Source organism: Harpegnathos saltator, unplaced genomic scaffold (genome assembly GCF_003227715.2).
Source record: "Harpegnathos saltator strain DR-91 unplaced genomic scaffold, Hsal_v8.6 scaffold133, whole genome shotgun sequence".
NCBI lineage: Eukaryota > Metazoa > Arthropoda > Insecta > Hymenoptera > Formicidae > Harpegnathos > Harpegnathos saltator.
Window position 1 is genome coordinate 636,965 of NW_020229910.1, and position 24,446 is coordinate 661,410.

The window sequence follows — 24,446 nt, forward strand, 5'->3', positions numbered from 1 at the left end:
CATTACAGTTGAACGTTAGAGAGAAAGATATATGCGCATGGTATAAACCGATTTCGCCGATCCCCGCTTCTTTCTGTCGTTGCAATCGAGTATTTTCTCAATGTACGTGGTCTTTCGTTTTCATTTCGAGCGAGAGAAGACAAAGACGTTTCCGCTGCGACGACAAAGGACGGACCGCTCAAAATGTAAGTCGAACCGCATGAATTGCATGTTTTCAGGATTTTCTCATCACTGATCTTAAAATGAATGTCTCGACAGAAGGGACATTTTTCTCTTAAGAAATTCGGCCGTGTTTATTCCCTGACCTCGCATCTGCAATCTCGGTAAATATAAGCGTCGATTTTGGAAAAGAGACGAGGTGAAATAACGCGCAACGTATCATTGTAACACCAGTTGTACCAGTCGGGTATATATATTCATAAAGAAAGATGAAAAACACATGACCAATCTGACGATTGGACAAGTGCACGACGGTTGCAAGTTTCAGTCAAAAATTTATACTCCACAAGCACGGTATAGCTAGACGAAGAGAACATTCGCTGGCATTTGATCTCCTTCGGGATCCTGCAAAAAAGAAGCGTAAAGACAAACCGGAATACAAAGATGCTTCCATGTTACGGGAAAGAGATCGAGGTCGATCGGTTGTGTTACCGCAAACGGAGGATGATGATCCGCTGAATTTATAAGGAATAATTCACACGGCAAAAATAATCTGACGTCTCGTCACTCGTGCAATTTTATTCAGCCGACGAAGATAACTGCAGGCCGATTGAGTTGTGGATGTCGGTGAATATACGCGGACGGTGAGCGGCGGGGTCTCATTCCGACGTTAATACATCGCGTTCAGCACCGACACATACGAGGCAGAGGCCTTCATGATCTAAAAATAGTCGAAGGAAGAAAATAATCTGCATTGTTATTTGCAGTATCGCGCGTGAAAACGAAGGATGAGATGCCACGTACGCTCGTAAATCCCTCCAAAGTCAAATCGACAACTTTGCCCGCGGTGATGGTCAGCCGCTTTTGCGACCTCAGTATCACAAACAGCAAGATGCGGCTGTCGCTCGACGGCATGTCGTACCAGAGCGACTCATACACCGCGTCGCCGATCGATTTGCTCTGAAAACAGGACGAACCTGGTAAGCAAAACGTAATCCTACGTTGCTGCGAGCATATTCGTCGAACGAACACGTGATTTCAAGTAAAAAGTTTGCAGTGATTTAGTCAGACGATGATGTAACTTCAATGATGCAGTAAAATTTACATGTATCAATAAGAAATACACGTTGTGTATACGACGTATGATACGATACAAACAGATAGAGACGGACAATCACGATGAGTATTCACGTCGCGTACGAGGAACAATCGTCTACAAACCTTGGCGCTTAAAAATTCCCCGGCGAAACAGAATATGAAAGCTTCGAGAGTTATCGCGATATAAAAACTTACGGATTTGAACAAAGTCGTTATACCCACGTCGGTACCGATGGTCTACAATGCAACAAGTGTAGTGCAGTGTTCTCCATCGGTAGCGCCCGATGCGACGGCCAGGTCGTTACTCACGATTATGATGACGAAACCGGTGCAGCAAATAACTAAGGTGTTCCACAGCAATTGCATGAGCGCGATGTAAGAGAACAAGTTCTCGATATTCTCAGACAGTGAGATAATCTTCTGATGCCTGTAAATGAGGTCTTTAATAACGATCAGCGACGTGCCGGCGTCGTATTTGTTGCCGGAAATTTCGGCCAGATCTTGCCGCATAATATCGATCTGGCCGCTCACGTGAAGTATCTGTAAATATGAAACAATTATTATTCAATTATTATTATAACAATTATCGCCTAGCCGCTCTGCCACTTGCTAATCGAATGAATCAGGCACGATTTATAGGATATTGTTACCGTTGCGACCATAAGTATACGAAAGTAAAAAACGAAAACTAATTATATATATATATATATATAATTACTAATTATATAGCGCACTAATTATGTGGCGTGTGTAAAATTACCGTAATTATCGCTGTTTCAGTGGATTTTGATGATGTCTGTCTCTTGAGTGTTATAATAATAGATTCTAAAATACTAAAATATATCGTGTAAAAAATAATAGTCAAACTTGTCGAGTTCATTTGTCATTTTAAGCCGCACGACGTAGTGTATCAATGCCAATATAATTGTACATATCAGAGGGAAGATTCTTTAACTTCAGCGAACAGACTTACCAACGACACGAGTAAAGCGTTCACCATGCCGACCACAGAGGCTGTCAACAATTCGTATAAAAATTGCCCGACCAAAAAGCATTCGAAAACCGGCGACTTGCTGACCTCGAAGGGAAACTCCATTTTAATGGGGAGTTCTCGCGATGATGCGTTCGCCACCCGACTGACATCTCCTATCGTGTGAATCATATGCTCGCCGATAGAGAGGAAAAAAGCGGCCAAAGCGTTAATACTGATCATCACATTCGAGCAACGACGCGACAGATCCGCCACGCTCATCATCGTGGACACATACGAGCCGCTGATTACGCATTCTCTCCAGTCGCGATCCATCGCCGTCAGGATGTAGTAGAATATTCTACAGGAAACAGCTCATGTGTCGAGAATCGCATGTATCGAGAAGTTTCTTTACTCGCGGAGACAAGGGAGAGACTGATTTGACTTGAAATCCGACAAGTAGCAAACGCGATCTTTGCGGTGACGGATCATGTCTCCTTTCTCTCCGAAGCGTGAAGCGCGAAAAGTTTCACGTGTGGAAAGCCTCACACTTCCATTACCCGAAGAGTTACATGATCGCTAAAGCTAGTCCACGTAAAACTTGTCACTCGTCACGTTTCCGCTCGTAAGAAAAGGTTACACGATCTCGTTGGCATTTTACAAAAATATCACCAGCAAGTTTCACGGCGCGAAAGTCGTCTTACCGGCGATTCCACCACAGAACGAAAAGCTTGAGGCCGGCGAGCGTGTACGCCAAGGTGAGACCGAGACAATCCATGAGGAGCGAGAGATCACTAAGGTCAAAGTGCGCGAGGACGTACGCGTACTGATAATACTGCACTATCACTATCGTCGTCATGTAGATGAGCCAATAAAGAGTCGCGTACTCCGAGTCCGGCCACATGCCGACGAAACGCAGGCCGATTTCGACCAGGCGGCTGATGGTGCTTGTGCGCTTCATCGTTCTGCGATTATCGCTGAATGTTGCAGGACGTTGCGGAAATGTCAACGCGCCAAAAGCGCGCGTCAACTTTGTTCGATAAGGTTGAAGATTGAAAACGCGAACGTCGCTCGCGGAATAATCATGGAGGTGCTCGCCTCGCGAAGCGCAGGTCTTCTCCTGAGACCGCGATCAATCGTAATTACACGTCGACTACTTTAATCGCGTTAGTTCTCCGGGACTCGCAAATGTACCGAATAAAATGCAAAATGCAGCCATGTCGTGTTTCTTTTGCCGAGATGGCGCACTTCATATCGCGCAATAGCGTGTAATTGCCTTCAGACAGAAGACAATTGCTTCGAAAATTGCTACCCCCTCTCCCCGAAGACCATTTCTATAGGTGTCTATATCCAACGGGGGGAGGAGACCTGTGTACGTTGTCTTGGCGGGAAAAAAGCATCTCTAGGAAAGACGACGACAAGATCGGCCTGGTAGGAGCGGCTTCGCTTCGAACGTGCGAATTGTACTGCAAAGTTGGAATATTATTTTCTACCGTAATATATCTTATTTTTTTTATATACACACGAAACATGTCACTTCGTGCGCATGTATGGGCAATTCTAAATCGTACATATGTTATTCAAAGTACCTCAAGGCACTTTGCAAAGTATATATGTAATTAATTTATTGTATTTACACAACAGGGACGCGTATATCTGTCGCCGAGGTGTTTCGACGTTTCTCCGCACATATTTTCCGCGGAAGTAAAATTTTCGCGAAACTAAATTTCACATGCACATAATACATTCATGCACACACACACACACACACTTGCATTCCGGTCAACTGAATCGAAGAGATAAGTAGTGCTTGCCATATCGCGTAGGAACCACAGAGTTCTTATTTGTAGAATATTCACTCGCACGTTACCGTCGTCGGGACGAGCGTCTTCCAAAACGGAGAACTCAACCCTTCTGCGCAGCGCGGCTCTTCGCAGCCATCATTCGCTAATAAAACGCGCGCAACACGGATATGTACGATGCAGACGACTTCATGATCTGTGACAATCAGAAAGATGCGTCGTGTTAATAGGTTTTTATGTGATAAAGTCTCTGCATTAAAATTCGCTTTCTACACTAAAAGTCTAATTTATGGTGTAGACTTACGGTGGTGAAACTTTCCAAGGACAGATCTGTCACCTTGCCGGCGGTGATGGTCAGTCGCTTCTGCGAGCGCAGTATGAGGAAGAGTAAGATCCGACACTCGTTGGGTGTCAAATTGTACCAGAGAGACTCATACGCGGCTTCACCGATGGACTTGCTCTGCAACGGTAACGAGCTTCCACGGTGAATCGCACCCGGTTAAGTTTCTCTCCTGTCTTTCTCTTCTTCGTTCGCTTTTTCTCGAGAAGTTAACGCGGGGAACTCTAAGGATTCTACAATCGCTACCGTTACGCTCATTGACACTGACCTTGGCACTGAGGTGCTCCCCGGCGTAGCAGAACACGAAAGCCTCGAGAGTTATCGCGACGTAAAAGATCAGAGACTTCGTTATCACTGTGGCGCCTTCCTCCGTGCCGATAGACTGCGAACGCGAAATATACAAAGTGTCATGGACGACCGCTAAGTGATACACTATTGGTCTTCAAAGGTCGGGCGGTTTTCTTTACGATCTCGACAGCCCTCAATGTGAAAGTTTCAAGTTTCAGTATTAGAAAAAAAAATGAAGCGACAACGTATGGAGTCTGTGAATATTAATATAAACTCTGCAGATTCTACTATAAATTATCACAGGTGTCACGAGGAACGAAAGGGAGGGAGTTACCATGAAATATCATGATCGTGAAAGAAATGAAGTTACGGGAGAGAGATCGACTCACTATCACGATCACGAAACCTATGCAGCAGATGACCAAGGTGTTCCAAACGAATTGTAGCAACGCGATGCTCGAGAAGAGATCTTCGATATTGTCCGACAAGTCGATGATCCTTTGATGCCTGCCGACTAGGAGCTTTATAGCAGCCAAAGATGATTTGGACGCGTGCTTATTACGGGAGATTTCCAGCAACCCTCGCCGTATGATATCGATTTGACCACTCACGTGTAGCACCTAAAATAACCAGCTTGACAGACACGCGTTTCACACGTACTGTCGTCACACATTTCGCCGATATCGTTTTTCAGATTAATCACCTCTTCAGGGGTGAATTTATAATAATCAAAAGAAAACGTGCATAATGCAATTTTCATGTGACCAATATGACGTTCGTCAATCATGCGACGAGGTTTCTCTCTTTCTCGTGGAATTTCGCGGTGAATGTTTAATTATTCACGGCAATGTTCGTTACATTTTGTCGATAATATTCGAGAACAATGGATACCGAAGAGAATCGGAAACAATTCGAGCAAAACGTTTAGTTATTTTTGCATGCGAATTCATAATTATACATAAATGTGTTCGTAACTCATATTTTTTGCGTTGGCTCTTGCTGGCTTTGTCTATTTATTGATTAAATTTTTTTTTGAATATTTTTGTTTAAATAGAGGAAAATTGAATTGTATGTACGTTGGTTTTCAAAGCCATCTGAACCACTGTAGGAAATTTATTATGGATATAGGCATGGAAACGAATTACTCCCTTCAATATGTAAACAATTATAATATCTCTAATCAAATTACTTTACAAATGTGAAATGTGAACGCGTATACAAATTAAAAAACGATTTGGCCCAAGTGCGGAAATACTAAATGCCTGCGGAACAAAGCGTAACTGCTCGAATACGCTAACGAATTGTTTAATGCTTGCTAAACGGTCAAAGATTGTTACATCTAACGAGTCGGAGCCAAAAAGCCCCTATCCTTTTGTCTCTTCTTCTTTTATTAGAGATTTCTCTCCATCCGATTCTTTGTTTCTTTGTTTGTGTCTATTTTCTTGTTTTTTCCTTTTTTGTTTACCCGCTTCTTAGAGCTGCCGATAACCCTGACTGTCTGTCATGCTTCTTTCGTTGTTTTGCCACGCGTTTGCTGCATGATCGTTAAATATTTCTTACAACACTTTCTCGGATGCAGTTCGGAATGCGATCGATGATGGTCGAACGAAAGAACTCGTTTCCGAAGAATTCCCAGCGATTCTCAGTTCTCTCCGTTGGACACTCCGAATTGCATCCGAGAAGTGTCAGTATCTCCGGAAACGCCAATTAGCAAGCGAACTTACCAGCGTGACGATCAGAGAGTTTAGTATAGCGATGATGCAAGCCACCGACAGATCATGAAGCAGCTGGGCGACCCGCACCACTTCGAAGACCGGGGACTTATAAACATCGAACGGAAACTCCATCTTGAGGGGTAACTCGCGGGTGGCGGCGTGGTCGCCTTTGTTGATCGTCGAGCGGAGTATCGGGCCGCCGATCGTATAAAAGAACACGGCCAACGCGTTCGTCGTGATCATCACGTTGGAGCATTGACGAGACAGGTCGGCGTGGTGAGTCATCGTGGCAATGTTCGGATCGATCGCGATCTCGTCGCTCCAGTCTTGCTCCATCGCGGCCAATATGACGTACAACTTTCTATGGAGATTCCTTACCTTACTTGATCACTCGCGCGATTCAGAAACAGAGAATCGAAAAGTCTGGCGAGCCCGAGACGTCGCGTTCGCTCGTCCCGAAGAAGAGCGGCGTGAACGCGGTCGCGGCTACCTTACCGCCGATTGAACCAGAGATTGATCAGCTTGAAGAACGCCAGGCTGTAGCCGAACGTGATGCTGAGGCCGTCTATGGTGTCCGAGAAGTTGCCCATGTCGAAGTGCGCGAAGACATACGAGTACTGGAAGTACTGCACCACCGCGACCGACGCGATGTAAGTCCACCAGTTGACGTCCGCGTGAACGCAATACGGCCACATGCCGATTAATCGCAGGCCCGCTTCCACCGACTCGCTGATGGTGCTCGTGCGCACCCCCTTCATACCTGCGCCGAATCTCGGAGTGTCTTCTTCGGGGCTCCTCGTTCGTGGAGATCGCCGCGAGCGCGAGGAGTACCGACGCGAATATCGCGTCGACGTAACAACGGCAACGTCCGACGTGGCGAAGACGAGGGTGAGCGCGCGATCGAGAGGAGGGGAAGAGGTCAGATACGGCAAAAAGTCGACGATCAATCGCAATTATTCTTACTTCGTGGAAGATAACGATGAAGTTGCACTGTCGCTTGCCACAATTTGCTAGATTATACACAAGGCGGCGCAGAGCGAAAGAATCAGCTTCTTCGTTTTTACCGTCTGTCCCCCCGCCCCTTCCCCCTCTCGGGGAAAACGACTCAAGTTGTTCGTGAGCTGAGTTCGTTTCGCTTTAAAAATGCATGAAAGCCTTCCGAAGAGCGCGCAGTGATCGTTGAAAGCGCGACGAATAGGACGAAATGAATATACACGGAGGTGAAGCGAACGTTGAGGTTTTCCTTTGAGGAAAAGATTGTTCTCGCTTAATTAAATTAACGTACGAGAAACGAAAATGTAAATCGGCGAATTATTATCTCCCCTCGTGCCAAGAAGGGAATCTGTGTATCCATGCAAATAGTGGTCGCGTGGGAGCCTAAGTAGTTTATTACAAATTGTGGAAGGTAAACTAATGATACACACACGCACGCACACATCATCATCATCATCATCTATAGTCGACTATGATCGGTGTGGTAATCGTCGTAACCGGCATTTAGACCCGGCGACTCATCTGCCGAGCTTCAAGACATCGCATGCAGTACCGATATGTACGAAACGGAGGCCTTTATTATCTAAAAAAATCATATTAAACGATAACACAGAGAGATTGAACACGAAGAACGAGCGAGTCTCTCGAAAGTTGGATCTTTTCGTTAGAAAAGCAATAACGTCAATTTCGTTCCATCACGAAAGAATTGCTCAAACTTTTATCTCTCGCTCGACTCGTCTCGATCGTGTCGAAAAATAAAAAGAAGAAGATGAAAAGTGCATCGGCTGTACTCGGAATGAATGTCAAGCGTTAGCTGGTCAACACGAGCAGGCTTTTATTAACGGAATAACTTCACACAATATTGGAGTCTTACGGTCGTGAATCCCTCCAACGACAGATCCGACATCTTGCCGACGGTGATGGTGAGCCTCTTCTGTGATCTCAACATTATGAGCAGAATGAATCTGTTCTGCTCGGGCTTCAAATCGTACCAGAGTGACTTGTACGCCGCGTCGCCGATTATTTTGCTCTGGAGAAGAGTGTCGTAAGAATGTCGTGTCGTCGATAAACGCGAATGTGGGCATGAAAATCGTCATTCAAGCATCGTTCGTATCGTAACGTCACACGTCCGGCAACAATGACTCGAAAATAGCCGTGACGATCGCACAATTGAAATCGTCACACCTTTCAGTTTTTATGAGCGAAATAGCGCAACATCGACTCAAGTTATTCGATATAAAAGCAACATTTCCATGTATATAAAAAACAAAGAAACAGAGAGAATCACAAAGAGAGACGATTGTGTGTTTCTTGTGACGTGAAAGTGCGCGACTGTCGTTGCCCGAAGATCGTCATCGTCAGAGTGAACGCACGACGCGAGATTGGCTGAAATGCGTGTGTTATCGTAGACGTTTCTAGAGTGCGGATGAAGAGAATCGATTGTGCGTTCCGACCTTGGCACTGAGGTATTCTCCGCAAAAGCAGAAGATGAACGCCTCGACCGTGGCGGCCATGCAAAATATTATAGCTTTCATCAGCGCCGGACTGTCGACCGACTCGGAGTCTTGCACGTTGCTGATCGACTGCAACATCGAATCGATCACGAGGGGGAGAATGTGGACATTAGAGTTTTGCATGGACGAAGTCCGTTTATATTAGGTAACTAAGAATGTAGGGTATCAAGCGTAGGGTAGAGCTCTGTAAGGATGAGGATGTTATAAACCAACCCGCTGTCGTTCACTCAGAAAAGGAGAAAGCTAAAATAGAAGGGGACAGGTTAGGTTATTTTCACAAGGAACGTCCAGCAAGGATTGTCGGGTAGGATTAAATATTGGTAAACATGCGAGAATGAATGAATCGAGGGTGTATGACACGCGAATTAGGTCGGGTGACAAATTGCATTTGCAGAACTCTAGCACACGCGGAAAAAGTAATGTGCGGAATTATTTTGCATATGGGATAATAAATTTTCATGTCGCAAAATTGAAAAGAACAAGCTATTGAATAATTGTTGCAATAACTGTTGCACAAAGAATATATAAATGATGTAAAAATTAAAGAGTATAAATGAGACACATAAAAACTGGGACTTTGGTGTGAATATACTCCCAGTTGCGGAGTATGATGCATTATTCGATAAAAAATGTTCTCTGTGTAGATCCCGCGAGCGACCACTCACCGTCACCACCATGTAGCCCAAGCAGCAGATGACCAACGTGCTCGACATGAACTGCATGAGCGCGATGTAGCAGAAGATTCTCTCGATCTTGTCGGAGAAATCGATGATCTTCTGGTGCCTGACGACCAGCTCGCCCGCGACGGAGGACGTCAGGCGATGGGTGTATTTGCCGGGGGAGAGGTTCTTCAACGCGTCACACAGGATGTCTATCTGGCCGCAGGTGTGGAGAACCTGAAAACGACCGCTGTTCGGATGATCGACGTTGATCGAACAAGGAGGCACGCTCGCGAGGACAGGAAGCACCGCTGTGGGCAGTGTCCTTCCGCAGACTTTCACTCACAAACGTGACGACCAGTGAGTTCAGCATGCCAGTCACGGCGGAAGCCGACAGCTGGTGCAGAAACTCCAGGCACTGCACGACTTCGTAGCGCGGCGACTGGTTGCACTCGAACGGCAGCTGCAGCTTGAGCGTAAACTCGCGAATCGGCACGCCGTTCGCGTTGGTCTCGTCGCTTCGGCTGCTCTGCACCAGGACTCCTAGGCCGTAAGAGAAGGCCGCAGCAGAGTGCAGCCCTATGATCAAGTTGGAGAAATACCGCGACAGGCTGGCCTTGCCCGTCATAATCTGCACGTCGTTCAACGCGGCCTCCCTCCAATCTATGGCCATCGAAGCTAGGACATCGTTAAATATACTGCGGCAGTTTACTCTATTCGTGTGTGTTTCGAGATGATGAACGAACGATTCGCACTCAGCTAAGCTGGTGACGGCTAAGTTTTTGCAACGGAGCGAGCCTGGTACTCTCTCGGTATTTAACGGTGCGAATTAAGATGATCTCTCTCTCTAAATCTTGGAATGGAATCTCGCTCAAGAGTGGCGGTATTTTGGAAACAATGATACAAATACTGCCACTTTTTCGAGCGAGACAGTGTGACGCGAGAAAGGTGTGTTCTTACCGACTATTCAACCATAAAATAATGAGTTTCGAGAACATCACGGTATATTCCAATGCGACGCTCAAACTGTCCGTCAGGTTCAATAGATCCTCGGTTCTGAAGTGAAGGATGAGGTACCAGTATTGGCAGGTCTGCACTATGGTGGTGGTCAGTATCCAAACACACCGACAGAACAACGCGCAGGGAGCATCCGGCCACATCCCGACGTATCGAAGACCCAGCTCCATCGAGAGGGCGAAGACGCTCGCGGGCATCTTTACCTTCTCGCGTTGCGGCATCCTGCGATTTGTGTACCGAAGTATCAGAGTAGGTGCTCCCGTCAAATGTTACTCCGGTTGAACCTCGGGATTTCTGCGATTCGGCTGGCAATTCGACGAAGAGAAGACGTTCAACGTAAAAGCACCGTCGACGTGCCGGTGACTTCGCCAACGTCGCGAAGCCACGTCGACGTTATAGCGTCAACGGCGTTGCCGAGGCTGCTGAAACGACTGCGATAGCGGTAAGTTGATCACGCAAGCGGTCGACGACTAAATGCAGCCATAGCAAGGTAATCACCGGTCAATTGCCGGCGACTGAGAACGAGAGTTATACGGTGCCCCACGCGAGGCGAGGGGAATTAAAGTTGCAACAATCGAGCGATGATTACACGAACGAGGAGTTACACGAGTTGTGATCGTGCACATTGTGCGGTCTTACTGCACAATGTTTCATTTTACCGCAAAAAATCTCGATGACAAGATAGCTTGATCGCATGAAAAATGCATAGAAGACGATTTTTCCGTCTACGCGAGCGAACGTCGCGGGTCTAGAATAGCAACCAAGAATTTTCCAAGATATATGGTGGCAGGTATATGGTGGAAATGGCGGATCGTGTGCAATGACCTCTCCAGGTGCTCGTAGTGTGATGCAACAGATGGCGATTCTTACGAGGATACAATAATACTGCGCATTGTTCGTATTTTTTATCTAATTTTACTGACAAATACTTGATGTGAGTGTGCGTGTGCAAATATGAGCGACAAATTTTTTCTCGATTGAGGCGTTGAGACATCGATTGTTCTCGGATGCTTTTGAATACAAAAAGAGTCAAAAATACAGATACGCGTTCATATTTGCAGAGTTGTTTTCAGATATATCGTCCAACGAGAGGAGAAAAATCGATCGTATACGCTGAAATGATATTGCAGGTAATATTATAATTAGTACCTCAATGGTTCTTCCGATATCTAATTTCCTACAGAGGAAAGAACAATTCTATTAGTGTCATTGAAGTGAATTAAATAAATGAATTTTCTGTCATTTAATAACAGAACATTTTCCATTTGTATGAAAATTCGGTTGTAGGAACGGAAAGATTCCCGTAGGAGATTTCTATTCGGTCAATTTTTTGCACTTAATTATGTCGACCGAGTTTTAATTCAGCTGAATGCTCAGACAAATGTTCTCAGTCGCGAATAATTTCGTCATATTGTGTATCCACGATATGACGAAATTGTTCGGAATGACTCATTTATTTTGCATGGAACGCGAATGACATTTAGACGTTTGCAGGAAACAGCATGTATGCATAATTATTCTAAACTTCATCAGCATCAATACATTGCGTACAAAACGGATATATACGATGCGGAGGCTTTCAAACTCTGAAATATCAAACAGCATAGCGTAAATCAGTCCGTCGTGTGTGTTAATTCGTGTGTTGATTTATCGTATGTTAATATATTGATACAACAAAGTGATCGTATCGTTACAAACAACATGAAGAATATCAATAATATTTGCTCTTAATCTTCTTCGACAACAATTATTACAAATAACGAGCATAAAATTTCCCCAGTAATTACTTTCCCGTGAAGTATTGTCGACTATGTATTGTCCTTAAATTATATATCTCAAATTAACTTAATTAATGAACATAAAGCTTCATCATATGGATTTTTTATAAATGATCGTTATTCAGTATCGATTTCGATCTGAGAAATTGTGCACTGTAAGATGATTTTCAATGCAAACAGACACACACACACACACACACAAACGTAATCACGTTTAACATGAGACACGAGAGGTATAAAGTTACTTTCGGGATCGACACGCACAATTAGGAACAACAATGCAGCAGACTTATCGAGACAGTTGTAGCTATCGGTGGTCGCACATCGCCGATTTTCCGCGAAATCGCATCGTTAGTGAAATCTTACGTTCGTGAATCCTTGCAGCGACAGGTCCATAAATTTTCCTGCGGTGATCGTCAGCCGTCTTTGCGACCTCATTATCATGAGCAACAGAATGCGGCCGTCCCGCGGCTTCAGGATATACCAAAGAGATTCGTATGCCGCGTCGCCGACCGTTTTACTCTACAATGCAAACGACAGACAGGTGCGTGGAAAGGACAACATGCCGTCCGGTGTGTGACATGGTGCTTTGTTTTCGCGTCAGGCTGGTCTTTTATACCAGCAACAGAACCCAGTGGAATTTTTCAACAGCCTACAATGCGAGTGTTAAGAACACCTCGAATTAGCGGCGATCTCGCGTACTCACTTTGTTACTCAGGTATTCACCGGCGAAACAAAAAATAAACGACTCCATGGTCATGGCGATGTAGAAAAAGGAGGTCTTTATCAACATCCTGATGCCGTCGTCGGTACCTAACGTCTGTGGATCAAACAAACTGGTCAAGGTAAACGATATTGAACAAAGTGTTGATGTAAGAGATGATATTCAAAGTCAGTCGCTGAAGACTTGGTTGCAAGTTTATTTGTTTTCAATCAGATGTGTGCGTGGAAACTCGCGGAGTACATCAAATGCGCCGGCACAAGCACGGATTGTGGTATTTAAATTGCGAAGGCCAAAAAGTTTGGTGGAGCAGGCGCGACTAGTACAACGAAAACCAGTGCGGTGGCGTGTAATCAGCACTTATGAGATAAAATTCCAGAGCGGGTCGAGTACTCACGGTTACCACGAGGAATCCGATGCAACACATAATCATCGTGTTCGAGAGGAATTGCATCAGCGCGATCTGGCTGAAGAGGCTCTCGATGCTCTCCGAGAAAGCAATGATTTTGTGATGCTTACTGACTAAGGACCTCGCGACGCCGCTGGATAAGTCGTAGTGTTCGTCGTTGGGGCAGATCTCGTCTAATTGCTGATGAATGATATCTATTTGCCCGCCAATGTGCAGCATCTACATTTTACGACAGTCAGTTTTTCTTTATGCGTGAAAGAAGGTAAATGTATACGTGGTAATTATGATGAGCGACTAAATCTCTAGATGGATTACATTTTGCAGGAATGTACATAACATGTAACTCCTTCGCGTTGTTAATTTTTGTCATGGTAGAAACTGATTTCTTGTCGCTTCGAGAATAATGGCATATAGCATCTGTATTAACAATGCGCTGATTGAATTTCTGCTAAATAAGTCTGCATCGGACTGCATGCAGACAATTTATCTGTTACGAGAGTTACCATGACAAACGGTTAATTTAAAAAAGGAGCGACTACCGGAAGAGAACAAATGGCTGAGTCGACTGTTTTAAATACTTTTAATTTTCTGTACTGACGTTTTCAATATTTGTCGCTTCGGTAACTCAGAGACTGCCGAGGAATGTTGGACCCAGACGAGAGGTGCAACAATAATGGGCGATAAAATAAAACTCCAGAAGGCGTTTAAGACAGAGAAAAAGAAAGAAAATATGGTCGAGAGGTTTTGTGTTTACCTCATATTGCGAGAAAGAACAGCATGTGTGAAGCAACCGGAAGCCATACGCCGAAGAAAGGCATCAGGAATCATCTCCTACAAGGGAACCTTACCGCAACATTATGCTGACGCACGCAAGGATCGCGGATCGAAGACGCATAGATATCGGTCGTCGGTGGGAGTCACGCGAGGGGTGCAAACTTGATGAACTCCCATAAGAGAAGGGATGACAGGGCCTGGATATCGATCGCTCTTCGATATCACCGATCCAACGTGGAGCTTTACTTTGGATGTATAGCGAATGCGCTAATAGTATGCCTTTTTAACTAACTCTAAGTTTAATTTTTTTTACATGAGCGTCACGCATAACTTTGTTTCAATTTTAGGATCAGCAGGACATACTTAGCGTTCACTTTATAGCCAGAATACGATTTCTGTTTAGTTAGCGACATTACATATGTCTTAATTCTGAATTCAGCTAACGGAAAATTTGCGCTTCCCAACCAACTAAATGAACTGGAAAATATAAGAACTCATAATCACTCTGAATCTCAACCAACCAAACCTAGAACTGCCTTATTGGAAGCATCGTAATAGTTTAACGAGTTAGCACAATGTTCACAGACAGACCGGCTAAGTATGTTCTACTTTTCTCCCTCTTCTCTCCACTTACCAACGTCACAATTAACGCATCAATCACACCTATAGACCAGGCGACCGCCAGCAGATGGATGAACTGCACGAACATGACGATCTCATAAATGGGTGATTCGCAGGAGGCAAAGGGTAACTCCATTTTTATAAGCATCTCCCGACAACTGCCGCCATTGTTTCTTAAGTCGATGGACGCGGTGCTGTAGAGCAACACCGCCGTCGAATAAATGCCGATGATCAATTTGGAGCAACGATGCGACAGCACCGCTTTGTCGATCATGGCGTACATGTTGGAATATTTGCGCCAATCTTTGGACATCGCCCTTAGGATATCGACGAATACTCTGCAACGCAATACTTCGCGACGCGTCGCAATACGGATGCATTGTATATTTACAATGTGCCAAATGCGTTCTCGCCGATTCACAGAAGAGAAAGCAGCCACGATTTTGACAAGTTGACTACCAAGATTTACCACTCTACCTTTCCTCGTCGCGATATCAAGAATGGCATCTTTAATGTAAATCTCTATTGTAAACAGATAGTTTTCCAAAGTACGTAATATATCTGACTTACTTTAAGTTTGAAAATTTTTTAATTGATCGAAAATAAACATACGACACGTATCTCTACTTAGGAATAGTTTTACAATTAAAAAACAAAACACAATATTAATCCATTAAGGACCATAGTTATTTTACACCTTTAACTAAAGGATCAGTTTTTTAGGCACTCTGACACATTTGTCACATTTAAGAGATTTTTAAGAGCGATATGAAGAACAAAACCATGAAAAAGACATACCGATTGTTGATCCACAAGACAACCAGCTTGAAAAACAGCAAGTTATACGGCAAGGTAGTACTCAAACCGTCTATCAGATTCGGCAGATCGTTGGTGCTGAAGTGATTAAGTAAGTATTGATACTGGAAGATCAGTCCTGTTCCCATCACCAACGTCCAGAGCAGCTTGAACAAGACAGAAGTGTTTGGCCAGACTCCAGTGAGATGGAGGCCGATTTTCACCGGTTTGCTGACGGTACTGGTTGGTATCATCACGTTAGATCGAGTTTCCGCTTCCGCTACGTCGACGAACAAGGTGCGACTCCTCGAGTGCGGCTTCGTTCGCAACGTCGGACCTTCACCAGCAGATAAGTCTCAAAATATTAACATGTGCGCTCGGAAGCAGGCCCTACCTTGGTCGTCACTGGCCAATCGTGAGACGTATATTTTCGTCACATACTTAAGAATGCGGGGAAGAAAAGTTTGCGACGATCGAAGGATGATTGTAGTCTTCGAGGAGCGAGGAATCGTGCGACGAGAATGATACTTTGTGGTGGTAACTTCCGGGAGATGGGCCGCCGATCGTGGTTATCGCGGGTGATTTACTTTAAAAATGCAAGAAACGAGGGAAAGCCTGCCATGCGCCTGCGCGAGTGAGGATCGTCAGTGTGACCGTCTTGGAGAAGCGTTTTCCGAATAAGTGGTGGATCTTTGTGGAAGATTGGTCAAAATGCATAAAGAACGCAACAGGCGATGACAATTTCGACTTAACTAAATCATATGCAATCTTTTAAATGCATGTGCAGACACGCGAATAATAAAATTTGAGGTGATCCCGAGTCGGAAGTTGCTCAAAGCAGCCTGTATTAGGCACCGTTACAAGCTGACATATTTATATATAGTGATGTAATAAGATCTGCACCTAAACGAACGAGAAAATTTCGAGCAATCGTCTTGATTAAACTATGGTACCTGTGCAAAGGTAAACACGCAGTATAAGGTAAATGCTGTTGTATATTTTTAAGTCGTACCTCGTGAATTATTTTTAACATGCACTTCTACACTTACAAAATTTATAAAACGTGTATGAAAACGATTAAATGATACATAAGGATACTCATGCACAAGATACTAATATATAACTTATAATGACAATATACATATACTTGTATGTAAACTTTATAATTGATCTTTTCGTTGTTCAAGACATTGCAAGCAGCACTGATACGTAAGACGCAGAAGCTTTTAAAATCTGAAATATAATATCGCTGTATACTAAAGAAAATATTCTGTTTGAATACGTACGCACACACACACATAGTCTTCTGTTGAATCTTACATTCGCAAAGACTTCCAAAGATAGGTCGTTAAATTTCCCGATTGTTAAAGTCAATCGTTTTTGCGATCTCAACATTAGAGTCAACAAAATTCGACTTTTGCTGGGTTGAGCGTTATACCAAAGCACCTCATAAGCTGCATTCGCGATTGACTTACTCTGGAAAGATAGAAGCTAAACAAGATTAAAAAGAATATTACGAATTTGTTCCACAAAAGGAGTCGTCATCATGTCGAAAAATTCGCATAACAAAATAATTCTCTCGGCGATATTAAAATAATTAGTCATTTTCCAAATCAACAGTTTTACAATAAAAAACAGTTTTCTAACCTTGTTACTGAGATATTCTCCGGAAAAACAAAAAATGAACGCCTCCAAGGTGATAGCGATGTAAAAGAACAAAGACTTCAACAATAGGATGTATCCTTGTTTGGATTCGAGCGACTGAAACGTTGAAGATTTGCTGTTAGTAAGCGTAATAACTTAAGAATTAAACGTGCTTAAACGACACGAGACAGCCTACAAGAGTTTTACTTACTGTTACAATGACGACCGCTATGCAACATATGACAAATGTATTCGTGAAGAACTGCATCAATGCGATGTAGGTGAACAAATTCTCGATGTTGTTCGACAGCGCGATGAGATTTTGATGCTTGCGAATAATCATACCAATAGCTTCTCCGTACGATTTGTGTTCATATTTTTCCGAGAAAAGCTTGCACAAATTGTAACATACGATGTCTACCTGGCCACTTATGTGCAGCATCTAAAAACAAGGCGCTGTGTTGTAAAAACAGATATAGTTTCGCAGATTTCGTCATTTAAAGATTGACAGATTCTCAGGATTGAAACGCTAATTTTATCGAAGCCCTCAGACATATAGTCATCGAAATATTAATTATCTTTCCGCAGAAATAATTGTTCAAAGCTGTTATCCCGCCTGATTCTTATCTTAGTAGTTTTCAACATTAAGACAAGAACGGACCGTCAACTAGGATCCGTAATAAAACGCGTATCAAGTCTCTCAGTAGCAATTTTTCAATGTGTCCGAGGAGCGGGAAATCACCGTGAAGTGACGAGAACTAACTAAACAATGGAAGACTCACCAACGTTATGATGAATGCGTCCAACATCCCGATTACCGAGGCGTTACTCAGCAGTTGAAGAAACTGAATGAACAGGATGATTTCGTGGATGGGAGAGACGTCGTAGTCAAAGGGGAACTTCATTTTGAGAAAGAACTGTCGCTCTTTATTGCTGAACTCATCGGAGTGGATGTGGTTGAATTCGATTATAACGGAGACGTAGACTACAACGGCTATCGAGTACACCCCGATGATCAGCATCGAGCATCGACGCGAGAGACGCGCTTTGTCCGTCATAGTGCGTACATTGAAAGCGACAGCACCGCCATCGCGCCAGTCTTGCGACATCAACGTTAGAATTTTGTTAACCAGTCTGAAAAGATCACCCCTAACGTCCGTCGCGCAAACTACTCAAATCGGGAGTCTATCCGACAGGAACAGGAATAATATCAAAGAAAATTGCAGCTATTCGTTTGTCACTCGCTGTAGGTCGCACGAGACGGATCACCTACGATACGTACTGATGAAGAGCCGTAGACTTATATACACACACACGGAGAAGCAAGGTCGGTTGAATTAACATGGCAAACCAACGAACCAATACGCGTCGAGAGCAACAGAATTTTTAATTCTTTAGTAGAACCGAATTTAAATCAACAAGAACCGAAAATTCTGTTTCCTTCAACTAAAACGCTCGTTTATTGTCACGTTAACCCAGTCAATCTTTCTTCTCCATATAGACTGCACCTTTCGATGAAAGATTTGGAGACAAAGTGTAACGGACAGTTATGGTATATTTTCTTTCTACTGCCCACAGACATGCTATCTTTGTCCAGCTTCCTCCAATAATAGTCAAGCTAAATAAAGATCCGAACATCTATGACGCAGGTCATCCTTTTCAGATAAGGTCTTCGCAGTAAAGCGTTCAGTTCATGTATATAAGTCCATATGGAAGACTATTCGAGGGAGAACATTTCGAATTCGCATCAAAGAGCTGTACGAAAGGATTACCTCTTACCTCTGATTCAGCCAGAGAATGATCAGTTTCAGACAGAGCAAGCTGTAAGGCAATGTGGTGCTCACACTGTCCACCAGATTGAGGAAATCGTTAGCTTTGGCACAGGCAATGATATATCGGAACTGAAAAGTCTGAGCGACACCCAGGGTGATGGTCCAAAGCATTCGACACAAAAAGGTATACGGAAACCCCGGCCAAACGCCGATCGCGCGCAGTCCGAATTCAACGGAAGGGCTGATAGTGGTGATCGCGAAACTCATTTCGCGTTCGGTCGCGATTAATAAGGCCGCATCTGAGGCACGCTCGCAGGATAAAACAGCTTGTCTCTCTTTTTATCTCTTTTTCTTTCAATGTCGCCGTTAATCGTAGCCGCTCAAAAGTATTACCACATTGTTAGCAGTTCGATACGACGTCGAAATCTCAACGTTCGACTGCCACTCGAATAATCCTCAAGGATTCTGGCGAATTCGTCGCCCAAGCGGGCACCCTCCGATGGCCGCTGACCGATCGTCGAAATTATTCATTGCACACATGCGTCGTATTGTAAGAAAAGAAACTACGGCTATGATTTCAGCGAAGAAAAGTAACGAGGTAATAAGTTTTGCGCTCTTTCTCGTTGAACATCACAGCGAGAGGGTGCAATCGCGACGTTATTTGCTTTAAAAATGCAAGCGGGTGCAAAAGCGGTCGGGGTGAGCTTGTGCATCGCGGTGCAACTACGGGGCGACCAACGAAAGCAAAATGGAGGACGACTGCTCGAGGGAGGGCGTTGGAGTACTTGGTGCAACCGATGCGCAAAACATCACACAGTGTTTCTGCGTTCGCGAATGCTGTTGAGAGTGCGGATTTCCCTTTCGACTTGAATCCTGCAAAGTATTGTTCACGTCGCGAAAAACATATCTCTACGTAAATAAATGTTTTCGATATGCGTGTTGTGCTATTCAGGAGAAGAAACACCGATTAGTGAAACTCGTAAAGTGTATCGCAACAACACAAATAGTACAAAAATAGTACAAAAAATAAAAGTATAACTTTATGGTATTTATAAGACATACAAAACAAGCAAGATGCCTTTTAGACATTTTTGCTGTCTAGAAAACAATTGTGTTATAAACAAATTATATTTTTTTAAGTTATGGACTTTTCTGTCCTGCAAGTGCAACAAATAAAATAAAAATAAAAACAGGTATACAAAAAAAATACATCTATGTGCATGATCCTTTTAAAGATTGGTTTATAATTTTTCCTATATTATTAGTTAAGACTTCCACTTCAGGAGTGCGTCAGGAATACGTTGTCAAGTCGTGTTTCACACTTGACAGCTTTGTGTTTCAATACATAGCGTGTAACACCGACACGTAAGACGCCGAAGCTTTCAGGATCTACGAGAAGAAAGCGATATTAGTCTTATTGAATTTAAGTACAAGTATTGAATTTAAAATATCGGTGTTTAATTATATCGTTGTTCTCTCGTGAAAATAAACGGAAGTTGCGGATTTCTTACGCTTGTAAAACTCTCCAGAGATAAATCGACGAATTTTCCAGCTGTCATTGTCAACAGCTTCTGCGACTTCACTATCAACAGCATCAGGATTCTGCTTTCAGCAGGTTTCAATTTGTACCAGAGCGATGCGTACGCGGACTGAGTTATGGATCTGCTCTATAAATAGCATTCCACAATAAATCACTCTACGTAAGTATTCTTCTACATAATATTTCTACTTGACAGTGTTACGAAGTCGTGTGAGGCTCGACAATTATTGAGTCATATAATAAGAAATTTCGAATTTTCCACAACGGATCTGCCAAATTTGGAATTGTTCTTTACACAATCCGACACATTCCTATCTAATCAATTCCGTTGTTTGTTACTCCCTCCATTTATGCGAACACAATTTCCATTAGATGAATCCCGGCCGAGAATCAATCTCTCATGCGGCGCTATACAGATAATGTGAAAATAATTGCATTTGCCAAGTCGCTTTCTCACCTTCGAGCTTAAATATTCTCCGGTAAAACAAAGTATAAACGCTTCTATGTTCACGACGACGTAATAAGGGATGGCCTTTATCAGCACCTCGTTGGAATCGAGCGACTGCAATTCAAAAACAGGTTGCTCAGACAAATTACAAAATTACAAAATTCGAAAAATGCATAGGATTTTACTTACGGTGACAATCAAGAGTCCTAAAAAGCAAATAACGAGCGTGTTTGACAAAAATTGTAATAGCGCTGTATAGCAAAATACATTCTCAATATTATCCGCAAATTTAATAATCCTTTGGTGTTTGATCACGAGATCTCTCAACGTAGCTATGTGCGGTTTGTCCTTGGCTACCAGCATTTCCAGCAATCCCTGACACATTATCTCGATCTGACCGGCAATGTGAAGGATCTAAAAGTGAAGATCCGGAACTGTCCAGGAGACTGAGATTTAACAATGATATCTGAAGCACATTTAGTGTGGTAAATTTAATTTTCTCTATTCTTTTTCTTACTTTTACAACATGAATCTGATAAATTTTATGAAAATATTATCGACACATCGATCACATTGTAATTGCGAAATTTTTTACATACTAATTATGATATGATCGTGTAAAAAAATAATCGTATACGATAATCGTATAAAAATAAAAATAAGACCCTGACTAAAACTGAACTCTCTTCTTGTTTCAGATGATGTGCACGATGTGCAGAAACAAAGAAAAAAAGAAACTCAACGCTCTCCAGTACAGAGCCAACTTACTAATGTCACAATGAAAATGTTCAACATTCCCGCCATGATCGCTAACGTGTATTGCAGAAGAAATTGCGTTATGATGACAATTTCGTAAGTTGGCGACACGCTGTACTCGAACGGCAACCTCATTTTAACGAAAAGCTGCCTTTCCTCGTCAGCCTGATCGGAGCCCGCGCTTTTCTGAGCCAGTACGTTACTTGTCCCTAATAATATCAGAGTCATTGTATACGCACCGATGATGCATTTCGAAAACCGATGAGACAAAATTGCTTTGTTTATCATTTGCGTCTTTGAACTGACCGATGTGCACACGTTCCAGTCTTCGATCATTGTCGCAAAAATGTCGAAAATAATACTGAACAATACGATACGATACGAATTATTAAAATAAAAATGCTAGCATTTAACGAATTATTCGTTTACGTCAGCAGTCAGCAATAGCTTAGGAACATTTCGACATATGGAAGAAACGCTAAATTATTTTTCAATATGTCGAGATGTCTCTAAATTATTCTATATAGTATCCCTCGAAGCATGAGGAATAAAACATATTTTATGAAAACAAACAAATCTCGAATATAAACATTTAGATGAAAACTCTTTGCCTAAAATAACCGCAAATCGTAATTACACAGAAACTTCTACTCGCGCAATATATCCGTTGACGCACGTCAACTGACTATGATATCGCTAATTAACGATTCTTACCGTCTGTTCCACCAAAGGATGTTCAACTTCAGAAACAGTAGGCTGTTCGAGAAGCACAGACTCAGACAGTCCAAGAGATCCGGCAAGGTGTCGGAGCCAATGTGAGTGAAGAGGTACCAGTACTGAAAAATCTGCGAAGTCAGCATCATCATGGTCCAAAGGACAAGCTGCAAATTTTTGTACGAGGAGTCCGGCCAGATACCAATCAGCCGTAGAGTGAGTTCCATCGGACCGCCGATGGTGCTCGTAGGTACCATTGTCTTTCTTTGGCTCTCTTTACGTTCGCACTACCCGACGATTAATTCTGACAATCGCCGCACTTGTAGGTTGCAGGCTCACGCCTGAAGCTGTATTTTCGTGGCGATTCGCAGCTTTATCAGACACCTTTCCTGATTAACCGCGACTGTCCATAAGTCACGTGACTAATGCCGTGCAGAACCTCGCAGGGCTTAGCTAAACGCCATGCTATACCGTAAAAGGAAACTTTCCACGTAAGGCTGGTTGATCTCCCATAGGCAGTGAACAAAGTGCCGCTTATGCCCGGAACGATTACCATCTGACTGAAATTACTGGTCGACTGCAATTACCGGTCGAAAACTATTATACGCAGAGCGCATGTGTAACAACCGCTCGGGTGATCACATGGGGAAAAAAAGTGTTGTAGGGTAAGAAGCGCACTGCTAGTACGTGTCCTGTTGAATTTTGCATTGTTGGCGACCGCGCGGAGCCGCAGAGAAAGTCGCCCTCGCTTTAAAAATGCAAACCTGCAATCTGTCGGATCGCCGGGCGAATTTGCGAGCGATAATACGCGCAAAAATTAAAGCGCACAGCCGCCTGTGAATAATGAAACGTAATGGCCGATCGCTTCGTGCTGTGCGCATGTGCGCCACGTGAAGATGTTTGTCCAGCGCGATATTTTCCGGTATTCTCGCACGTTTGATCGTTCCACTCTAACGAATCAACATGTTTCGTGAAGCGATGAATATATTTGACATCTCTAGAATGAATTTTATGGTCTGCCGTTGTATGCGCGTGTGTCTACCTGTATATTATACGATACGTGCGTGCCTGTGAATATTAGCACGCGTTCTGGAACGTAAATTTCAATAGGAAATAGCGAGTAGACAATACTGAGTCTTCAAAACAGTTGGGAATACATTTCACCCTTCCAGTCGGGTAAACGTTTAAAAAGATGAGGAACAAAAACTTGGATATGAACTAAATTACTTGCAGAAGACAAACAGGGAAGGCGATAACGTAAAAGAAATTGTATCTTATGCCGACAGATTAGATCGTAAATATGTGTATTTGTTTTAATTAAAGTAAATGCTCTATGCACGTTTTTAGTGCTTACAAAGTTTACAGAAGATTTTCAACATGTTTTTCTCCTATTTTTATACATGTTTCATATCTTCATAAAATTGTGATCTTTTTCCAAAAATCTCGATTTTGTTCTTGGCAATTTGGCAAGCATTGTATGCCCTGATATAATTCGTCTGTCATCAGTAAAGAATACACCATGCTTTTAAGAAATCCCCATAAAAAACAGTCCAGGGAATTTTTTTAAATCAGGAGCGAGGAGGCTATAAAATTGGTCCATCCCGCCCAATCCATTTGACCAAAGTACCTATTTAAATATTAGATGAATGCTATTTAAGGGAAAAAGAATTGATCAGTGTGACTCATATAGTATCGTACAATAACAATATAACAATATAAATACGATAAGGTACGAATAATTAATATATAACTTTATGGTATTTATAAAACATGTAAAACAAGTAAGATGATATTTTACATTTTTGCTATTTGGAAAAGAATTATGTCATAAAAAAATTATATTTTATAATTTATGGATTCATTTCTGTCCTACAAGTGAAATAAATGCTAAAAATGAAAATGGGGATATAGGAAAATAT

At 43.0% G+C, this 24,446-nt stretch overlaps 7 protein-coding genes and 2 long non-coding RNA genes across 12 annotated transcripts; 2 read left to right on the forward strand and 7 right to left on the reverse strand.

Annotated features, from left to right (window-relative positions):
* Positions 1–217: 217 nt before the first annotated feature.
* Positions 218–7,276, reverse strand: LOC105188363 (odorant receptor 82a-like). The gene is made up of 10 exons (XM_019843705.1): positions 6,868–7,276; positions 6,382–6,733; positions 5,047–5,277; positions 4,638–4,751; positions 4,334–4,489; positions 1,567–1,797; positions 1,381–1,494; positions 964–1,119; positions 652–880; positions 218–564 (listed from the first exon to the last, which is right to left on the reverse strand). Exons 1-9 carry the CDS (start codon positions 7,128–7,130, stop codon positions 830–832), a joined length of 1,668 nt encoding a protein of 555 aa, XP_019699264.1. The 5' UTR covers positions 7,131–7,276; the 3' UTR covers positions 218–564; positions 652–829.
* On the reverse strand, positions 2,002–2,822 carry LOC112590686 (uncharacterized). The gene has a single exon (XM_025307989.1). It carries the CDS (start codon positions 2,561–2,563, stop codon positions 2,192–2,194), a length of 372 nt encoding a protein of 123 aa, XP_025163774.1. The 5' UTR covers positions 2,564–2,822; the 3' UTR covers positions 2,002–2,191.
* On the reverse strand, positions 2,822–3,558 carry LOC109504320 (uncharacterized). Its single transcript, XM_025307991.1, has one exon. It carries the CDS (start codon positions 3,186–3,188, stop codon positions 2,928–2,930), a length of 261 nt encoding a protein of 86 aa, XP_025163776.1. The 5' UTR covers positions 3,189–3,558; the 3' UTR covers positions 2,822–2,927.
* A 461-nt stretch (positions 7,277–7,737) lies between the features above and the next one.
* Positions 7,738–12,081, reverse strand: LOC105188335 (odorant receptor 47a-like). Of its 2 annotated transcripts, none has more exons than XM_019843713.2 (6): positions 10,499–12,081; positions 9,885–10,236; positions 9,545–9,775; positions 8,820–8,948; positions 8,240–8,395; positions 7,738–7,948 (listed from the first exon to the last, which is right to left on the reverse strand). In XM_019843713.2, the coding sequence occupies exons 1-6, from the start codon at positions 10,774–10,776 to the stop codon at positions 7,898–7,900; spliced, it is 1,197 nt and encodes a 398-aa protein (XP_019699272.1). In that variant the 5' UTR covers positions 10,777–12,081; the 3' UTR covers positions 7,738–7,897. The 2 variants fall into 2 exon arrangements, with proteins under 2 accessions (XP_019699272.1, XP_019699274.1); XM_019843715.2 differs by having other exon boundaries at positions 9,885–10,216; positions 10,499–10,541.
* Positions 12,082–12,090: 9 nt separating this feature from the next.
* LOC105188336 (odorant receptor 4-like) lies at positions 12,091–16,683 on the reverse strand. The gene is made up of 6 exons (XM_011149731.3): positions 15,657–16,683; positions 14,872–15,196; positions 13,452–13,682; positions 13,040–13,153; positions 12,700–12,855; positions 12,091–12,141 (listed from the first exon to the last, which is right to left on the reverse strand). The coding sequence occupies exons 1-6, from the start codon at positions 15,905–15,907 to the stop codon at positions 12,091–12,093; spliced, it is 1,128 nt and encodes a 375-aa protein (XP_011148033.1). The 5' UTR covers positions 15,908–16,683.
* LOC109504322 (uncharacterized) lies at positions 13,684–14,944 on the forward strand. The gene is made up of 4 exons (XR_002162983.1): positions 13,684–13,725; positions 13,788–14,510; positions 14,585–14,835; positions 14,907–14,944. It is a non-coding gene; the product is annotated as an uncharacterized LOC109504322 (long non-coding RNA).
* An 8-nt stretch (positions 16,684–16,691) lies between the features above and the next one.
* LOC105188364 (odorant receptor 22c-like) lies at positions 16,692–18,415 on the reverse strand. Of its 2 annotated transcripts, XM_025307980.1 has the most exons (5): positions 18,080–18,415; positions 17,509–17,739; positions 17,301–17,414; positions 16,974–17,129; positions 16,692–16,886 (listed from the first exon to the last, which is right to left on the reverse strand). In XM_025307980.1, exons 1-5 carry the CDS (start codon positions 18,404–18,406, stop codon positions 16,836–16,838), a joined length of 879 nt encoding a protein of 292 aa, XP_025163765.1. In that variant the 5' UTR covers positions 18,407–18,415; the 3' UTR covers positions 16,692–16,835. The 2 variants fall into 2 exon arrangements, with proteins under 2 accessions (XP_025163765.1, XP_025163764.1); XM_025307979.1 differs by having other exon boundaries at positions 16,692–17,129.
* Positions 18,416–20,260: 1,845 nt separating this feature from the next.
* On the reverse strand, positions 20,261–22,860 carry LOC105188365 (odorant receptor 85b). Of its 2 annotated transcripts, XM_011149763.3 has the most exons (6): positions 22,528–22,860; positions 21,826–22,174; positions 21,247–21,471; positions 21,067–21,171; positions 20,581–20,736; positions 20,261–20,458 (listed from the first exon to the last, which is right to left on the reverse strand). In XM_011149763.3, the coding sequence occupies exons 1-6, from the start codon at positions 22,782–22,784 to the stop codon at positions 20,408–20,410; spliced, it is 1,143 nt and encodes a 380-aa protein (XP_011148065.1). In that variant the 5' UTR covers positions 22,785–22,860; the 3' UTR covers positions 20,261–20,407. The 2 variants fall into 2 exon arrangements, with proteins under 2 accessions (XP_011148065.1, XP_019699275.1); XM_019843716.2 differs by having other exon boundaries at positions 20,433–20,736.
* On the forward strand, positions 22,734–23,889 carry LOC109504323 (uncharacterized). Its single transcript, XR_002162984.1, has 2 exons — positions 22,734–22,773; positions 22,854–23,889. It is a non-coding gene; the product is annotated as an uncharacterized LOC109504323 (long non-coding RNA).
* The last annotated feature ends 557 nt before the right edge of the window (positions 23,890–24,446 follow it).